Consider the following 20,265-nt stretch of genomic DNA (forward strand, 5'->3'; position numbering starts at 1 on the left):
ATGCAACACTGAATCAGCATAATAATAACAGGATTTTGTCAATCCCATCCTCTATTTTACCCTTAATAGTATAAAGACACTTAAACTACTTTACCTGGACAGCAGTTCACTCCCAACCAGGCAAGAGCAATCCGCCATGTTCCATCAGATATGAGAATTTGTGAGCCTCAGGTTGGGAATTGCTGACTCATAACAGCTGCTTCACACTCAGGCACTGCAAACTAATCGTGTGCATGCTGAATCACATCATCAGGCGACATGGGAGAACCATGGCAGGGAGCTACTGTATCAACTGTATACACGCCGCCGTTCAAATGTTTGGGGTGATTTTGAAATGTAGAAAGAACTGTGGACTATTGTTTGCTGATGATGGTCAGCTCTTCTCTTTCCACTCACCCCAACCAGTCGAGGCAGATGGCCAGCCTTGTAAGCCAGTCTCTGCTGGAGGTTTCTCCTGTTAAAGGGAGTTTCTCTTTTCTAGTGTTACTTATTGCTGCTGAAGGAAACTCTGCTCTGACTTTGTGTGGAGCTCCTAGTGTTTGACCTGGACTGTCGTTTCTACTGTGGATTTTGCCTGCTGGACTTCTCTTTGTACTGTTTTACTGTGTATGACCTGGATTACCCCTGACCTCGGTAATTAGTCTATTGGATTTATTGTTTGAACTGCTTCTGTACTACCCTGTACTGTATTATCACACTGTTTATTAGATTTTGGACCACATCATCATCAGGATCAGTATTTGGATTTGGACTGTTCCTCACTGAGCTTCTATCCTTTAATACTCTCCTGGACACTTTCCACTGTTGCCAGCCTCCATTCCCAGTACTCACTGTCTCCACTTGTCTGTTTCACTTGTGCGCCGTTTGTCGGCCATCTTGGCCGTGACGTCAGACCACCTCTTCCTGTCATTAACCACTTCCAGATTAACACCCAGACAACACCAGCTGTTCACAATTACTGTATTAACCTGCACAGGAGCTTCTAGTTTAAGCACTGTAGGGTCTGGCTCCAGATTATTAAATATACAGTATTTCACAAGGTCCCATTGTTCCAGCATCGCTCCCTCGTCAGCCTCCTCAGATTCAGCTTCCTCATTGTAAATCCTCATTTGTTCTCTTGTTGTTGTTTATCTGTTGCAGCTCTTTTTTCATCCATTTCTCCCGTAGCTCCTTTCCTCCCATTTCCCTGTAGACACTCTCTTCATACCGAGACCACCAACACCTAATTTTCACTTTCATTATCCTCCTCTATCTCATCTTGTTTTTCATCCTTTTCTTTTCTGCCTACCGCCACAACTTTCAACTTATACTCCGGTGTAACTAGATTATACAATTTATACTCCTGTATAATTAGATTGTTGCTCCCCTCTTCTTTGCCCTTGTTTCAACACAAAGGTTGTTCTTCAGTATCCCACAAAGAGCAAAATATACTGCTATACATCTGCAGAGACGTTACAACCCTACTGCGCAAATTTGATGCCACTTCATACAGTATGTCTATGTCACTACATTTCTTAGTGAAATATACCTTTTAGTCCACTCTGTCTGACAATTTTCATTTTTTTATAGCTCTGAAAAATTTGACACTACAGATACATGGTCCTAGCATTGCGCTCCAGTAGGGGTCTTTAGGAAAGAGAAAACCTATATAACAACTAATGCAATGTCAGGCTGTAACTCAGTTAACTTTCAACAAAATTTTACAATTTTAAACATGAATTAAAACCATTATTGAGTATTAAGGAGTTTGTTCTCTAACATTCCAAATAGTGAGTTTTGCCTGATCTTTACACCCAGCAAAACACTTTAACATTTACTGATCTCAGGACTATTAACCCCAGGCAGCAGGGCTGTGCAGCATCAAAGTGCCATTTACATCAGGAGCAAATAAATATTCCCATCAATTCGACAAGTGTTTACTCTGGTTAACTTTGAAAGAACTGCGGTGAAACAAGCATGGGGGAGCAGCAGGTTGTTTTTTAGTGGTGATCAAGAAGCAGTGAAAATGTCAAGCATTAGGGAGATTTGCATGTGCACCTGCACAGATAATGTGCACTATGCAAGAGTCAGTCATGGTCTTTGCTGCATGATTATGTGTGCTAAGTCTATTCAGAAGCTTGTAAAGGAAGACATGTTGACTACAGGGAAATCTCTCAAAAAAAAAAAAAGCAATCTTAGACCAGTGATAGACTAGCCCTGGTGTCCATCTGCTTATTATACCAGTGATTCTCTTTCAGTCTCCAAACACTTATCTGAAATCTGAAAGCTGAGTCCAAACACAACAAATTTGAATCATACAATCAAAGAAGCTGCAAGTTCATGTGAAACATGTCAGAATACAGTCACTTTGCTGTTACACTCAATAAAAGCTCAAGATGACTTGAGAGGTGAGGCATCTTTAAAAACATCCAGTTGCCAACAAATAGCTCTTTTAGGAAAATCATGACTTGTCCAACATATCCACTCATATAAAGACACAGATTGTGCATGACATTTCCATGAAGACAGGGATGGACATAGAGTGAGGTATTACAACAGAAACCAGTCACAGCTCTATGCTGTCACCTATATGCACATTAGGAGGATATATTTACACAAACGGTGAACAGAAAGTGTTTCATTTCCATCTGCATGTGTGTGTCTGGCATTATATGCAGAATAAAAGAATAGCTGCAAGTCAACACATGCTCTACTATACACACTGTAACAGAGACTGTGTCTAATCCACGGAAACAACGTTAAACACATTAATTACAGTTTATTCCTGTAAGGTAATTCAATTTATGTATTAATATTGCTTGTGTATCTGAACCTCTGCCAGATTACATTTTAGATATTTAAAATGCGAAACCCATTTAGACTCATGTCACATCACATACAGTGATAAATGAAAGAGCACAGCCTAGGGCAAGAAAACAACATGAAGCAATGTCTGGACTAAGAGAACTAATATTTAGTTACATGGTCAAATTTGACCTAAATATATTTATTAATTTCACTCAGACTACAAACCTAAGAAAACCTCTTAAATAATTAGGCCAGAGGGATTCTTTAAAATAGCTGCATGTGCATCAAACAGCTTGAAATATGTTCTTTTAACCTCAAGTTAAAATTTATAAAAAGGGAAAATGTGTGTATTCGTTTGCAAACTCTGACCTATAAGTTCAAACAAATTAAATATACATTAAATAAATAAATGTTTTCTTTTCTATTATTGCAATGTATAGTAATTGCAATTTAGTCAAGCACTGTATTGTTTTTATGTTTAAGACACAAATTGTTCCTTAAGCACTTGTAAAACAGACATGCCACCTCAATTCTGTGTCATCTTTTTTTAATGATTTAACTATTTTTAACACAAGGTTTAGTAAACCATCAGAGCTCAGACAAAAAGGTCTGTGGAAACAGTGGTAGCAGTCGTGCAGGATGCACTTTGGGAAGACCATGCAAAAGTCTAACAAGGTAACAAGTTTCCAGGTTCTTCCAGCATTGTCAGTGCTAATTATTCAACAATGTATATAATACATTATGATGTATTATATAAAAATGTTATATGATATTTTATATATGATATTATATACACTAAATAATAAAGCGTTGCCCTGCCTGGTTCATCTCTAGTTTCATACAGAAGCTCCTTTCCATTGTGCTCCACCCCTTTGACCTGTGTGGACTTCATGGCTGTGATATAAGAACTAAATACTTGACTCAAACATGTCAGTGGCATAACCAGTTTTCATAACAAATACCTTGTGGGCTTCAAGAGCCAAGTATCCCAGAATGCATGACTCTGCATGACATGTAATTTTTGTTTTTATTCCTGACTGCTGTTATACCACTACATAGTATTTATAGGCTGACACTACGTTGTTCATTTCATTCATTTGAACAATAAATCTAGTGTCAGCATTGAAAATATAATATTTGTTGCTGCCAGTTTGTCTGAAGGGAAAGTTAAGTACATCATTATCAGTTTGGGAAAAACAATCTGCAGATATAGGCCTACTGTACATACAGGAAACTGAACAAAAGCAGTAGGACTCATTTTAAATGTTGTTGTATTTTCATGTACAGTCTGTTATAGACCTTGTTTTATTTGCACAATAGAGTCTGTGTATTTGTACTACAAATATGTGCACAAGAATAATGCTGTCCCAGTAGTAAATAATACCACATCCTTGGAAGTTTTGGACTTCTAGAGTAACTTGCTGAACCTAAACTTAATTATGGGGGTCTGAACTTGGTGTAGTCACTATTAAGAAATACCCAAATAGAAAAGAGAAAGATGAAGAGAAACAGGCTGAAACAGGCTAATAAATTCATGTTAGAAAAAGCCAGCGTTCTGCTTAGTGCACTAGAACTTGGTCCAGAAAGACCAGTATCACTATTCATCAGGTGTAAAGTTGAAGACACAGCTGTGTGATCTCAGTTATAAAAGTGTTTTCAGTCATCAACAGTTTGCACATACCCTGCTAATATTAAATCAACCATATACAGTATGCCCATGTTTTACACCACTGTCATACTCTTGGTCAACCACCTTCACATTAACTCTCAGTAACAGAGCAAATTGTACCTGTGATAGTTATTAAGCCCTCTTAGAGGTTTTCACTTTAAATTCTCTTTACAACAGAGTGAATTAAGATTATTGAACAGCACAAGTAAGAGATGGATACAAGTAAATGTCAGTTATGTGTAAACATCAGGCTATCTTCAAAAACAGACTGGGCAAGCCTCCAGCATGGACACAGAAGGAAGAATGATGGCCGATCATATTTACTGACCGGTATTCAAAAGAATAGTAAATAATATTCATATAACTTATGATAGACAACAAGTCCTGAGCATTGAGGCAGGAACTACTAACAATACAAACACCCAATCATGAATGCAGAGCCACACACTTACATAGTCTCTGCTGTCTATCTCTTCGGTATTTGCAGCATCTTCATCACCACTCTCCTCACTGCTCTCAGCTAAACACAGACAAAAAAATTTCAGTGTTCTGTATGTTTATGCCTGTTATTGTTTTTGTTTTATTGTCATTGTTTTTTATTCCTTGGTTCACAGTCATAACAGTCAAGGCAGATGGCCGCCCAACCTGAGCCTGAATCTGCTGGATGTTTCTTCAGGGTTTTTTCTTTCCACTGTCACCTAGTGCTGCTCAGGTGGGGTTTTTGGGGTTTTCTATATAATTCTGTAAACAGTTATATTTATAAGGTCTTAAACTTTACACTCTAAAGTGCCCTGATATGGCTTCTGTTGTGATTTGGCACTATGAAAATAAAATTAAATTGAAAATTGAGTTGAATAGATCCTTGTTGAGTTGTACGTTTCTAGTTATTTTAAAAATCCACACATTCAAGGCTTTAATTGCTATAAAGTGACTTCTGCTCAGATTTGACATGAAACAAAAAACAATACTGTACCTGGTGCCACAGCTGCATGGGGCACACCTTGAGGTCTTCCAGGCAGTGGAAAGGTGTATGCAGACAGATCTGAAGTCAGTGGTAGAGAGGTTTTTGGAAGACACTTCCTCATCAAATTCACAGAGGACTCCACCAGAGACTCCAGACATTTATTCAATAAACATGTCTGCACAAAAAACAGACACAAAGAGAGGGAGCAACAATCGGTTTTGCACATCATCCGAAATTAACACAACACAGCCACAAGATGCAATCCTGCATATATAGGGCAGTAATAAGCAAACTCAGCATCAGCTTTGAATGACCACAAGAGCAGCAGTAAATGGAAAAAAAACGCCCATTGCAGCTACCTGCATCCACATACCTGCCATTTATTTAATTGTTACCATTGTCGCTACTGTTATTTAGGCATTAATCTTTGTCTGCAGACAAGATGGCGGAAGTCCACATCAAAGGATTTTGTTAACATTCTTTGAACTATCCCATTATTGGTGGGGTGCTTAATTTTTTTGGTTTATGTATTATCTGAATAAGTGGGCTATTTTGCAATAACTTTGATTGACCACAAATTACTGTATGTTTATATTATTCTCTGTCATTTATTTCATATAGGTTTTTGCTGTATTGTCCAGGTATATTGTGTTATTATAGTATTATTTCTACATTGTAGTGGATCATTAATTGATTTAACCTGATTCCCTTAGGTTACTGCCCCACACAGCATTTATGCTGCAGTCTACTGGCCTTGAATTTTAAATCACATTTATCCAGTTATCCAAAGGAAGTTCTTTGTATGGACCCTGGTATTTTAAAAATATGCATACAGTCATAGTTTCAAGGTCCATTTGCCTCCCCTGGATATGTTATTCTGTAGCACTGTAAACGTCATAGTATACCCAAATAACAAGAAAAAAAATGAAGGGATGATTTGAACTTTACCTGTGTAGCTTGATACAGCAGCCTGATGCCTCCCTGGGATATGAAAGCCTGTCTGCCTGCAGTAATGTGGGTGACTTTATGGAGACAGCACAGCAGTGCTTGGCGGATTGCTATGGCAACATGCTGAGTATCCTTGCTGTGCCAGTCCTCGTAAAGCCGTAAAAGGCCAGAGATGTAACCCTTCGATACCACTGAGCAAACGTTAGCCTCTGCGAGACAGAAAGACAAACACAGAGAAGGAGGGACAGATATCAGTATGTTCACATCTTTGATCCTTCTGCTGTTGACGTCTGTTGCAATGATGGCTGACTGGACACAATGTGGACTGAGAAAATCCACATAAACTTTAAGACTGCACAGTGACTAAAAACCTGAGATTTCAAACTTTACCCAGCCTTTTTGGCTACACGCTCAGTCAGCTGCTCTGCCTCCATTTCAATCGATACCGAACAGCAGCAAAAACACACATTTAACAGTGACAATTTATGTTTGTGTTCTAACACAATGACAGATATACTTTATGTTGCTGGCATATTTTGTATATGTCTCTTTTCATCTCTTAATAGCCACAGTTCAGAGTCACAGAAGTCAGTGAAGTACTAGACTGACACTGACTCACACCTAAATCTCATAATTATAACTGCATTTTCCATGTACATTGCATCTGAATGGAGGGATATATATATATATATATATATATATATATCTAAGGTAATCTTCTGTTTCTGCTTGTGAATAGCACACTGAGGCTGGGTGGTTTCAAAAGTTAAGATAGTTTTAAACCATACCTCCATTTCATTGATTGGATTCCAGATTTGCCAACACCTGACTTCACCTGGTGTTCAGTAAGATCAAATGCCCAGACACATACTTTTTCCACCATTGCTCTGTATGTTTAATGGATAGGTTTACTTAATATATCAAAGATCACGACTGATCAATTGTCCACAATAGCGTGTGGCTCCAGGTGTTGCCAAGTATTAATAGATACGTGAAAAGACTTGTTTTGGAAGTGCAGTGCCAAATCTTTGGCCTATCCCTTTATTATGATTTGGAATAGCTGTAACTTTCAACAGAATAAGAGGGTGATTCTCATTAATATTAAACACAGTACAGCGGCCCCGCTGTGAAAATGGCAAAATCGGTTCAAGAAAATGACACACCATTCATAGAATCTATGTCATTTGCACACAAAAAGCACAAACTACAGTCAAAAATGACAAACCACACACCCAAGGTACGTATGGATAATCAGAACAGAATGGATCCCTGAGACATATTGTAGCTCAAAGGAGCAAGATGACATCCTCCCATCATCTGCGCTGATGCAGTACCACTTCCATACAGCCTCATGCCTCATACACACAGGCAACTATCATCTGTCTATGCAGAGCTTCCAACTATGAGAAACAGTTGCATTCAGTCACAGGGAAACCGGGTTTCTCTGTCCATGAGTCACATGACGTCTAAATGCTCTGTCATTCCACACATAATGTTGTATAATAACACAGTCAGATTTGAATTAGCAAGCTTGTGACTTTTACAATCCCCCAAATGCTCCAGTTGAACTGCTCAGTGAACAGCAGGTCAAACTTTGGTTGAGACGATGAAGACCCTGAATAAATATGAAATGAATAATGTACAAACACAAGTGTTAGAGAACTGTGCACATGTGTAATTTTTTAGTAGCTATTTCATTACCAAGGTTTTCAGACTATTAAGGGATGCGCTCAGCTTATATTTGCATCCCTGATCCCGTTTTAGGTCTGGTAAAGAGCTCTGTTATACGGCTCTTTCCATGTCAGCCCTGACTTTCAGGCCTGTTGCCAAGAGACTGATTCATCAGTGTTAGTACTTGTCATGTTGTTGGCCTTTTTCAGTTTTTCCCAGTCATTTTGACAGCAGATTTTTTTTTTTTTTTCAAAACACAAATCCTTTCTACAGATTTGTAGACATAAACATGCATAAGAAAAGTATAAGCTCCTACACTTCACACTGCATGTCAGAACCAGGGCCTGAACTCTCTGTCTGTAGATGTCCATAGTATCATTTTGAAAATGAAGAAAAGCTCAGTAAGAGTAAGTGTTGATTAAAAGTAGGATCCAAATACTTTTGGATGCAGCAGTACGTTTCTACACACTTACAGGCAAATTTGCAGTGATGCCAAGTGACCAACTACAGTAGAAAGTAAATATTTTATTAGGACAGTGTGATACTGTAAGTAGCGAGATTAGGGATTAAGGGATTCTATCAAGGGTCATAAGATTTTTTATATATTTTTATAAATATATACAATTAAATACATTTAATATTTAAAGTTAATTAACTTAATCATCTTAATCTTTCTATTGGTTGTTGTAAGAACTCTCTGTCTCCCTCTCTCTGTACTTTTCTGCAGATCCTCGGCCTGGAGCTGTACATCTCCAGAGTGCAGTTACTGGCCCTACTGACCTGCCTGGTGTTTTTCCTGTTTTTTGTTGTTTTTGTTGCCTGCTGTTCTTTTCTCTCTTCTCTTTCCACTCACCCCAACCGGTCGAGGCAGATGGCCGCACACTATGAGCCTGGTTCTGCTGGAGGTTTCTTCCTCTAAAGGGAGTGTTTCCTCTCCACTGTTGCCTAAAGCTTGCTCAAATCGGATTGATAGATTTCCTATATAATTCAGTATACAATTATTCTCTGTAAGGTCTTAAACCTTACACTGGAAAGTGCCTTGAGATGAATTCTGTTGTGATTTGGCGCTGTACAAATAAAATTGAATTGAATTTAACTTCTAAATTAGATTTGCTCTGACTTAATATAAATTGATGAGTTGAATGTATGGATTTTTGAGATTTTACTAAATTCAGCATATTAGTAGACTTCGCAGCATGCAGAAGTTAAAGCTTTTTAACATTGTTGATTTTCTAAACTGTCACCAATCTCAGTCCTTTAGGATTATTATCAATTTTAAGCTAATATCCAATGTGATTTAATACTTACTTTAATACTTTATCTTAATTTTTTTTGCTGATTCAAATTATTGTTACATGAGCAAAATATTACCTTGTAGAATCTGATTTTGATTTCAGTGGCAATCTTTGCCTACATGCAGACATCAACTACAGAAAACATTTTAAAAACATGTGACAACAAAAGTAGTTTTATCAAGCTACAGGTCAGAGTTAGTCAGCTGGTATATCCGTTTGTCTTGTCTGTCACACAGTGAACACTATACTGTAGGTGCCATGGTTCTGAAAATGAAACTGTGACATAAATGTCCACAGTCTCAGGTCTTATGCTGTTCCAGATATACACTGGTGTGAAGTTAACTATAGATACTTTATGTTGTAGTAAGAGAGCTATGAAGTCTGGAGCTGCAGTGCCTCTAAATGTTACCATTAGTTCCATAGCAGCAATTTGTAGTAAGCTCTCATCCACATTCAGATTTGTTGTACGTCATATCCCATTATGCTATGTATCTGTGTTTCATCTGGTTATGTATTACACTTTATTTGATTTGATAACATTTTATGTCTGTCTATCTGCTGGTGGAGCTCTTGCCCCAGTTGCTACTGTTGCCATGCATTACTTATAAAACACTGAAGAACATGCTATATTTCTTTGGCTGCTGAGTTCAATTATCTTTCAGCAGCACCAAGGATTCACATGAAATTTCCTTTTAGCACAATCCTAAAGACAACTTTACATCTTTAGCTGCACCACTGACAGAACATCATATAAAACACCAAAATAGTGTAATGAATGTTTACTAACTTTAGGCAGTTCATAAAATATTCACTTTTGACCCCAATCTTGAAATTGCCTTTTATTCTAGCTTGGTTCCATAAGACAGACCTTAATCACATTTCAATCATGCACACAGCAATGGTCACTTTAGACCATTAGACCTGAGATAACAACCACAGCTAACAACCGAGGATTCGTTCCAGTGTCAAGGACACATACTGCACTGTCTGTCTGCAGCTGAGGATCAAAGAGAATGAATTACTGGAGGAGAGAGCATGTCTAAACATGCAGGGCCAGAGAGAGCGAGATCAATAAATACTGTATGTGTGAATACGGAAGTGTGAGAGAGAAAATGCATATTCAAAGACACACTAACACATACACACGCATAAACTGTACAGCGTTATCCAACAGGTGGTCAAGCCTGGAAATGTCAGAGGACTGGAAATAAAGTGCAAGAATGACCCCTGCAGGAAAGACAGACACATTACAAAACCCTAAAAAACACTCTCAGTCACAGTACAAGAAGAGATTCGAGTTCTGATGGCTGGATATTAAATCTTTTTTCATTTACATTTACATAAATATTTAGACTGGTTTGAATTTGTTTTGTGCACATGATATTGATTGACTTAGATGAAGATCAGATAACATTTTATGCCATATTAATACAGAAAAACACAAAATTCCAAAAGGTTTACACAATTTTTCCTTCCAAGGTCTTTTGAAAGTCCTCAGAGCCAAGAACCACCCTTAACACCCTCAACCCCTGCATCTCCACTGAAGTTCTTCAACAACCACCACCTAAGTTTCTCTGCAGTCTCTGTCTCCATCACTGATCTCTTCACTGTCCAATAAAGCTTCTCACTCAGTTCATTATTGAAGAGGAAATCCAAAGAAGCTCACTACTCTGGTCAGAGCTCCAAAAGCCCTTCCAGAAGCTCTTTACAACACTCCATGCTGGATTGCTCAGCAAAAAGGGAGCAGTGTAGAAATCTATTACATGGCTCAACGTTATACAGGGGCTGGAGATTATTCTGCCTCTGCTTAAGGCAGTTGAATAGTTTCTTCCGTGCCATTATGTCTCACTTGTTTTTGGTTTGTTGGTTGGTTTTAGAATTGTGCAACTTTCCAGGTTTCAACACCATGGCTAAAGCACCTTGTACTATGTGCAAGCAAAGTTCACAGGGACTGAAACCTACTGTATGCCTACTTGTAGTCCTAGCTACAAGTATCTTTCTAGTCTTTACCTCAGTAAAGTCATTCAAAAAGGTCATTCAGGAACACATACATTGACCCTGGGCCTGCTGCATGTACCCCTAAAATGCCAAAGCCACTTTTTTCCTCCTTCTCTGCCTCTCGTGTGATATTCGGCAGCCATTTTCAGGAAATGCATGATATGGAAGACACTGTGAAACCCCATTCTCCTAACTGGCATTTGCATGCTGAAGAATGCATTGTCCTTAATTGTCCTTGTACTTAATTGAGTGGATATGGAAATAACTGCAAAGACAATGACACTGAAATGCCAATGGCAAAGCAGAGCAATGTTTGGAGACGTGTAAAAGGGGAGAACAGTCTTCTTCTTGAATGACACCATGGCCATCATATTTCTATTTATTTCTATTTCTATTTATATCATATCATCATATCATCTGGAGAGGTTTTACACAGTTCCTGAAATTCTGCATTATTCCTAATTGCTTGTCAATTGTTGTTTTGTTGCCATATGGCAGGTGGTTTAGTGCAATATTGATGCAGCTCTATTTACTTTGTTTAATTACACTGCATTTCAAGTATTGAAGTCATTTCTATTTAAATCTCCACACTGAAGGCTGGACAGGTTTCAGAGGCTTTGTGAAGATGAGCATAATACCTGCTAATCATCAACAAGTTAGCATTTTCTTCTTGTGAGTATCAACTCTCAGTCTTTATTTAATTTTCTACTGGTTGCCATATCCTCTATGATATATGTAAGTATATCATTTTTTGCCTCACTGTTTGTGTTTGCTTGGCTTATAAGGACTGCATGTGACTGTATGCAGCGCAAAAGATATTGCTGAATGGTAGGCTATTATGTTGATGTATTTATTTATATGATTTCATCAAAACACTGTAAACTGTCATAATATAATGTTAAGTCTACAGCCCCCACCCCTAAACCAACCATTACAAGGATAACATCCTGCCAGTGTAACCACTGGATGGAACAACAAGTAAGAGACTGATGGTTTGAAAACAAAAAAGACAAAAACCAACAAAAACTTTTATCAAATCATCAAGAACCTGATTTAGCTTATTTATCTGTTCTATACATGAGAGGTTGTTATTTGTCTGTGGAGCTGCACAGTTAAATTACAGTGAACATATTTTTTACAACACGATACATGAAAACAAGAAAATGGGCTCACAAACCCGAGCACTGCCAGTGGAGAAAGCGTTTAAGAAGTGCTGTGTAGTAATGATGGTGGTAATGATGATGATGATGTACATCCAGTATGATGAAAACCATCAGCTAGGGAATGAGGAAGATCAAAACTTACTTGTGCCCAGCAGAGCAGCAAAGGCATTAATGGCTGCCCTGTAAAGGAAACAGAGGGAGCAGTCAGTTCATTCTGACATTTCAGTCAACACACTGTTTAATATGTGGACACCAGAGTTTATTCTGTGACAAAATGAACATAACATTTTGAATCAAACAAAAACCCTTGTCAAAGTAATGTCAAATAACTTTCAGTGTGATTGTACACCACTAAAGCACAGTATAAGCACAGTATAATGCCATATAGTGGCACCTCCTCTCCTTTAGGAATTTCCTGGGTGACATCAACAATAGACACATAGATATGGAATGCAATTCATATTTGCATGTATACATGTATTAGTTAGCTAGTTAATAGGCTTATTGATAATTAACTGGGAGACAGAAGAATTGTATTATATTGACAGTTGGTCATGACATATAAAGCCTACCTATTTAGTCAAGCATTTGAGTAAATAGATCTGGGAAGGACTCATGGACGTAGAGCATTATGGTGAACTGGTATGTTTAGATGCTGTCTTCCCAACTCTCACTGATCACTCGGGTTTGTTGATGGTGAAGTGTTCGGTTGCTCTACATCCCAGGGAGCCCTCATGTCTGTGTTTCCTTCTGAACCCACCCTTTTAGTTAGGCTGTCATAATTAGTCCTGCCGGAGTCCCTGCTGCACTACACTAAATATATATTCACCTCTAACGTTATCTGACTGTGAATTCAACTAACTGCAATCTCTCCTCTTCTCTCTCTTTCCCTCTCCCTCTCTCTTTTCCCTCTTCCTGTCTCTCTGTCGAGTTACACGTCATTCCACCCTTTGCCCTCTGGACCTGTCTGACTCGTCCTGATGCCCAACTTCTGGCTGGAGATCTCGTCGCTCGGATCCACCGTTTGCCCTATGGGATGCGTTTGGAGACTGGATTGGTCACAAGCTACTATGATGTCGGTCCCGGCCTCGGCGGACGTCGGAAGCTGTTTCTTGGAGGTCTCGACTCAACGCTCGATAGTCAAGGAATGGAACAAGTCTGCCTGCAATAACTAACTGGACTCCATATTAACTTAAAGACATTAACTGTTATACTGGACTGCTGCTATGACGTACAGTATCTTCAAAGAGAAAGCACACAGTTGTGTTTATCATTTGTGTGCAAGATATCTATAAAAATGCTATAGTGTCATCTGATTGTCTACAAGTCCTTAGTGTTTAAAAGTAATATAATGTATTACACATACCAAAAGATATAGCTGCAACGAGTGTGTTGACTGGTCATTAATCAGTGAAATCAGCTCATAATTGATGAGTCATTGGTTTAAAAAGCACTAGATACAAATTGGAGTTAACCTTATTACAGATCATTTAGTTAAGAAAAATGTTCCTAGGATTGATATTTCTGAAATTGAAGTCAAACATTACTGAAGGAAACCTTGTCTTGAACCTGACTTGTGTCATGTTCAATAACCTACTGATAATGCACGCAGATATGAGTTCAATACATGATTTACAAGTCATATTTTCTAGGAGAACATGTAGATCAGTGCAAATTAAATTAAATTAAGTTTCTCAGCTGACTGGGAAGGCACTTATTAACAGTATACAGAGCTTTAAGTAGGCACACACTCTTAGAACTAATGTTTTGGCTCAACAAAAAAAATCAATCACCAGTTTGCATCAACATTTTTAAGTTATGACAAGATCTGGTGAAATTAGGTTGAACTAACTTATTATATTGTGTAAAGGGGAGAGAGCTTTTCTGTCAGAATTAAATGCATAAATACTTAATTACTGGTAGAATAAACCCAGATTTTTATTTACAGTGCTGCAATTAGCGTTTATCAGTGTTTCAGTCAGATGTACTTAATCACTACAAATATTTAAAATCAAGGTGGTACAACACATTTTTTATACAGTTTCAAAACATTTCAAAAACACAAATGGAATTTGAGTAGTAAACATGAATAATAATATTAAAATAATCTATAAAAGCACAGGCTTAATATATTTCAAACCACAGTATCTAATGTGTAAAATATACCTTTTGCACGTTGCCACATTCAGCCTCCAGGTCCTCTTACGTAGTCTCAACTGTCTGAAATTGTTGTATGTCCGAAGAAGACAGAAGTGATTACCTTCTGTCAACGGAAGGTAATCCCTCATAAATGTCTAAAATACTGGTCACTGAATAATATTTCACATAAAGATAGTTTCTTCATGGGTAGCACAGTGGTGTACTGGTCAGCAGTGTTGCCTCACAGCAAGAAGGGCCACCAGTGAAGAAGGTGCTTTACTGTTTTTGTTGTTAAAACCCAACCTTAAATGCGACCACTGGTTATTCAAAGCAGACTAAGTGTTACTGCATGACTAGAGAACATTTTTAACTTGTGTAAAGTGTCAGGTGTAACACCATGTTCAGATACAAGGTGTCACATAACATCTTCAGCATCAAGTCTCTGCTGTGGCAGTAGATCACAACCAACAGTAGTGAGAGCACCAGTGGTAACTAATCAACCAAGTTGATGATTAAATTATCAGGCCAGACTTGTGTTATGTTATGTGCCAGAATGTAAGAGACCAGCAAAACACTGCTGCTACAACTACTAACTGCAGTGTTTGTCATAGGTGATTATGTTCACAGGTCAGTGCAGCCGTTGGGCCAGTGTGGCTTATTCTACTCAATAGGGAAACATCATTTATTATAAAGAAGTGTATTTACTGTATAGACATCTGTGATGGCTGCAGCCTGGGCCACACCAAATTTACTTACCCTTAATTTTACCTTAAGCTCAGTTTGGTTGTTCTGATTTCCAGTTGTTATAATTAAAAGCAACACATTTAATGAATTTCGTATTGGCGTTACAATTTTTACAAATTTTACAATGTTTTGTTGTTATAGTTCATATGAAACTTTTGTTAAATTAATTTGTTGTTTATTTAATAGTAAAAGCAGTGTAGGGATGTCAGAGAACTGTCTGTTTAGTGTGTGTGTTTGTAATGTGTTAACTCACACTAATGTCTCTCCCCCTGTGTCTCTTACTGGTTTGGCCAGCCATTAGATATGTTGCCTCTTTTATGTCACTTGGGTCAGTTTTTGTCTTTGTTTATGATAGAACTTGTGTTGTGGTTCAGTTTGTAGTTGTTTAAGCTTAGTTATCTTTTGCTGTACTATTTTAGGGCCCAGTTTTGTTAGTATTTAAATTATCTTTGTATACATTGTATTTTGGGTAAATAAAACCCCCTTTTGGAAATAAACTTCCTGTGTCTTGTGTCTACCTACTTGGTCCATGACACTATGACTGGTTTCTTCAAGATGTCATTCATTCGCCATGATTTACTCTGCCATTATAAGAGTCCCAGTGTGAACATGCCTTGTATTTAGCCCTGTCTTGCAAATTCTAGTACTGTCAGAAAATGGAAAGCTAAACATGGAACAACAAGGTACAAAACTAAACACTCTTTGCATTATAGAAGTAGAGCAGCTCAAACCAGACACATCCTAAACATTGTAAAGATGAAAATAAGAAAGGTGACGGTGCGTTGCAGTCTAAAAGACGTTGGTGAGGGATTAACTGTTGCTGACAGCTGAGAATAGATGGATTGATTTAGTTGTGCAGCTTTAGACAGTCTGAGTGACTGCTTCAAAAGTTTGGCCAGCAGCCAACCCGCATAACTAACAGTCGCCACATCACAGCTATAATTGTATAAATCAGTGTGACAGTCGTCCAAGTGCCTCTCACACCTAAGGGAAATAGTATATCTCTTTCCTTGATGCTTTCATTACATCACAAGTATTCATAGCTGCCAATTCTAACAAATTATTCAAAGTAGCAGCTAGCCTTGACTTCTGCAATCCCACAGTCTTCCAATTATCAACAATTAACAGCTGGCTGCTGCATGAAAATGATACAGAATACTCACCCTGAGGGCTATAAATTTGTGATGCCAGAGCATCCGATTCCCTCACACCACCAGGGAGTTTCATGTTCACTAGTGGTTGATCAGGGGCTGGTATTCTTGGAATGGATCCAGGCAGATAGGCCAGGACTTCTGGTGCTCTTGGCATGCTCCACTGGGTATACCAGAGGATGCTGGTTATTTGAACCAAATGCCATCAGTTCTGACAGAGACTGATGGGAAGAGGATATACGATCCAAGAGGAGAAGTGTAGCAGCTAACACAAGCATCAGACTTTATACATGAGTTCAGGAAAAATAAGATGATGTGTTGATACAATGATCACGTTTCCCTGTGAACTTTAAAACTACCATGCTCCTAGCTTGTGCATGGAGATGGTGCACATTTCACAGATCTGAGAGAGAGTAAGCCAGACTTTTATAGTGCCTAATTCATATCAAACTACTCTAGTTCACTCTTTGACACATTCTACAAACAAATCAGAAGTTTTCATTTTCTGTAAGAAATTGTCAGACACTGTCTGATTGACTCTTTCCACTACGTACCACCCAACAGGAGATTGTCCATGTCATACGTCATTCACGCACAATAATAAATGGTAGTCAACATGTTTTAGTATTTCTTGCATAAAAGTGACACTTTTAGTTGCTGTTTGCATTTGAGAAGGTGACAGGTTGACCAAACTCTAATGTGGACCCCCAGCGTCTACATGTGCAGTTTGGGGAGGTATCTTAAGGTCATATACACATACACGAATGATGAACCTTGGCTGTGGGTCATCCAAGCAGCCAGGACTGCAGTGTACGTAGTTGACAAGTGAACCTAACACTCCATGCCCCACCTGCAACAAACAGGCCAGAGGCTGTATAAACAGACATTTGCATGTCAAACCTTCACTGGCTCCCATGTGAAACGAAAAGTGCAGCAGGCGATGGCCAGCCAACCAGATGCTAATTCTAGCATCACAAGCTGCCAAGATATAAATAAAAAAGTCAGTGAATATCAGTGACCCATCTTTGTGGTCTGGTCTGAGAAGAGGCTAGATTTCATGTGGCGGGTCAGCCAGGGGACAGAACATCTGTCATCTATCATTATGTGACAACTGCGAGCTAAAGCTATGGTGCTAGATTGGAACAGTAGACTGAGGCTGGACCATGCTGTTGTTGAGCAATTTTCTCCAGTGCTTCCTCATATTTTGTGGTGTATGTCACCAAGAGATGGTGTGTAAAATCCAATAAGCCTGGATATACGTACTTGATGGTATGCAGGTTTTTGGTGGTATACTGCGGGATGATGCAGAAGATGACATCCAGCCCATGGTTTTCTCCTATTAGGTTTGCTGTTGACACTGTAAGCAGGAAAGGTAACAAGTTGAAAAGAGAAGTCCTAAAATAAAGGAATGTACAGGACAACAGATGTATTCAAACACAGAACTGAAACCACAGCCTTAAAGGGGAATACAAAATGATCTCTTCCTTTTGACTCAGTGTACTTGTGGTAACTTTGAATAGTTCCAGGTTTTCGTTTCAGTGACAGTTTTGTTTTTTAATTTATTTTAGTTTTCACATTTTTTATTAATTATCAGTCCTTAATTCATTTTTAAATAATTTGCTATGCTCAGGGTGGCTCAGTCAATTCACAGACCACAGGGTTGACAATTTGAGGCCTGACTCATCCTGCAGCCATATGTCCTTCAACACTGAACCCGCTATCTGTCCAAAATAAACCCCAGGTGCTCAGGTTGCACAAGCTACTTCTACTACATATTAACATATATTACTGTTAAACCTGCATTTAACTGCTGCTTTTCAGTATCAGCATATTCAAATGTTCTCACTATGTTAAACTTTGATCCAGTTTCAATTGTTTTTCATAAGAAATTGAAAATCATGTGATTTTGTTGACGTTGTTGTACAAACATGAAATCTGGCTGCATTTATTTTGTTCTGTTCATCCACAGACTTTAATCTGTTGCACTTTAATGATCTTGTCTTTAGTGACAGTGAAGTACCAAAACTTCTTGAATCATCCAGATTTGTATTTTTAACTTTACTCCTCTGTAAATAGATGCAGTTCATTTTTAGGATGATTTCTACTTTACTGTTAGAGTTAGTTTGGGCTATTTTTAATTAATTGGTTTGAATTCATGTCTATTTTTAATCAGTTTTAATTGGTTATTAAATGGGCCTACAGAGCCCACGGTATGTATGTGCATATTGTACAATGACTTGAATCTGTTACAGAGCAGAAAAGATGTTCTATGTTGTGTTTATCTTTAATTTGTTGCTACTTCACTGACACCTAGTGGATGGCCACTGCTAAGACATCAGCAAGGATATTAGAGTAAAGTAACTTTCTCTGGTTCATATTAACATCAAGAATAATATGAAACACTTAATGAAGAATGGCAAATAATAAGTGGAACTAGTGATACAGTGAAAGATGTGTGTGTCTCCACACTTGTGAGTGTGTGTGTGATGGTACCTGATGAAGAGAACACTTGGATGACCCAAAGGCAGGCTGCAGCCCTCCTGTCGTGTTTGACGTTGTGCTTGAGCAGATTCAGGGTTAGCAAAGCAGCTCCAGCCTCCTCTGCCTTCAAACCAATACGACGGTCTGCACAAATGCAGACATGTCACTGTATTTATTCATCTTATCTTATCATCACTCTTGAATCTCTGAACTAAATTGTTACAATGCCAAAGGCACTGGCTAAATGCATGTTTGGTCTGTTATACAAGTAATGTATGATTGTTTTCCTTGCTAATTTTGACTGGAAGCAGCTGCTGACAGTGACAGATTTTAAACTGAGACAGGTCATTTACTACTTTTATCATGTCCAGATTCTACTTTGAAATCCTATTTTGTAGTTTTAGAAATGACTGTGACCAGAATCATTTCAAGTACTCTTTGTAGAGACTCTGATGATGTTTGGCCTCAGTGTGAACAGTAGAGGGATCACCACTGCCTGAGAACTGCCTGCTCATTGTCCTCTGTCTCTTTGTTAAGGTGGAGTACCCGATTCTTTAGAAGTATGCACTGCCATTTATTTCTTGGTGTGTATGCAAATGATGTCTAGTGTGGTGTCACCAATCTCATTGAGATAAAAAGATGTCATGTTGATGGCTAAAAAATGGAGGAGACGGGCATCTTCTACCCCAGCACCTACTGAAGAACTCAGAGTCATGTTTTTTCCATCCATCCTCACCTCTATATCCAACTTTAGCGAGCAGGTGCAGCAACGGCAGCAGGACAGTGTAGTTGGGATTGAAACTGCGGCCAAATGTGACCAGTGCAGTCAGCAAGGCCTCACTGCCACCTTTACTGATCATATACTGGATACGACGATCTGTACCTGTACACACATGAGCAGTGATTATCAAGTAGTTGCAAACAAAGTTAGTGCCCCGGCATTATTTTTTATCACCCTAAACAACCGGCTGGAAATGTTTTAGCCTTATGACCCATCTGTTAATGGATCTGATATTGGCACATCATTACAAATTAGCATTGTGCTTTCAAATGTTCCAAGATGCACAGCGTCAATTTACAGCTTGGGGATTTCTGAATGAATGCTAGATCATGTCACAGAGAGATATAAATCAGTATTTACCTGAGGTAAACATCAGGGAAACCTGTAATCTTGGTTGCAGATCAGAATCCTGCTGCTCGAACATTAATTTTGGGGACATGACAATTTGCACACAATGTTAAAAAGTTTCTTTTG

The 20,265-nt window shown here is 38.4% G+C and overlaps 1 protein-coding gene across 1 annotated transcript in view; it reads right to left on the minus strand.

Annotated features, from left to right (window-relative positions):
- LOC113166027 (cytosolic carboxypeptidase 4) overlaps window positions 1-20,265 on the minus strand; it is an 80,427-nt gene that overhangs the window by 54,128 nt on the left and 6,034 nt on the right. The window contains exons 4-10 of the mRNA XM_026365938.1: window positions 19,747-19,893; window positions 19,023-19,154; window positions 17,793-17,886; window positions 12,638-12,675; window positions 6,369-6,577; window positions 5,430-5,595; window positions 4,909-4,976 (exon numbers count right to left, since the gene is read on the minus strand). Of these exons, the coding sequence (XP_026221723.1) occupies window positions 4,909-4,976; window positions 5,430-5,595; window positions 6,369-6,577; window positions 12,638-12,675; window positions 17,793-17,886; window positions 19,023-19,154; window positions 19,747-19,893 (854 nt within the window). The remainder of the gene's footprint in view (window positions 1-4,908; window positions 4,977-5,429; window positions 5,596-6,368; window positions 6,578-12,637; window positions 12,676-17,792; window positions 17,887-19,022; window positions 19,155-19,746; window positions 19,894-20,265) is intronic.

Source organism: Anabas testudineus, chromosome 6, assembly GCF_900324465.2.
Source record: "Anabas testudineus chromosome 6, fAnaTes1.2, whole genome shotgun sequence".
Classification (NCBI taxonomy): domain Eukaryota; kingdom Metazoa; phylum Chordata; class Actinopteri; order Anabantiformes; family Anabantidae; genus Anabas; species Anabas testudineus.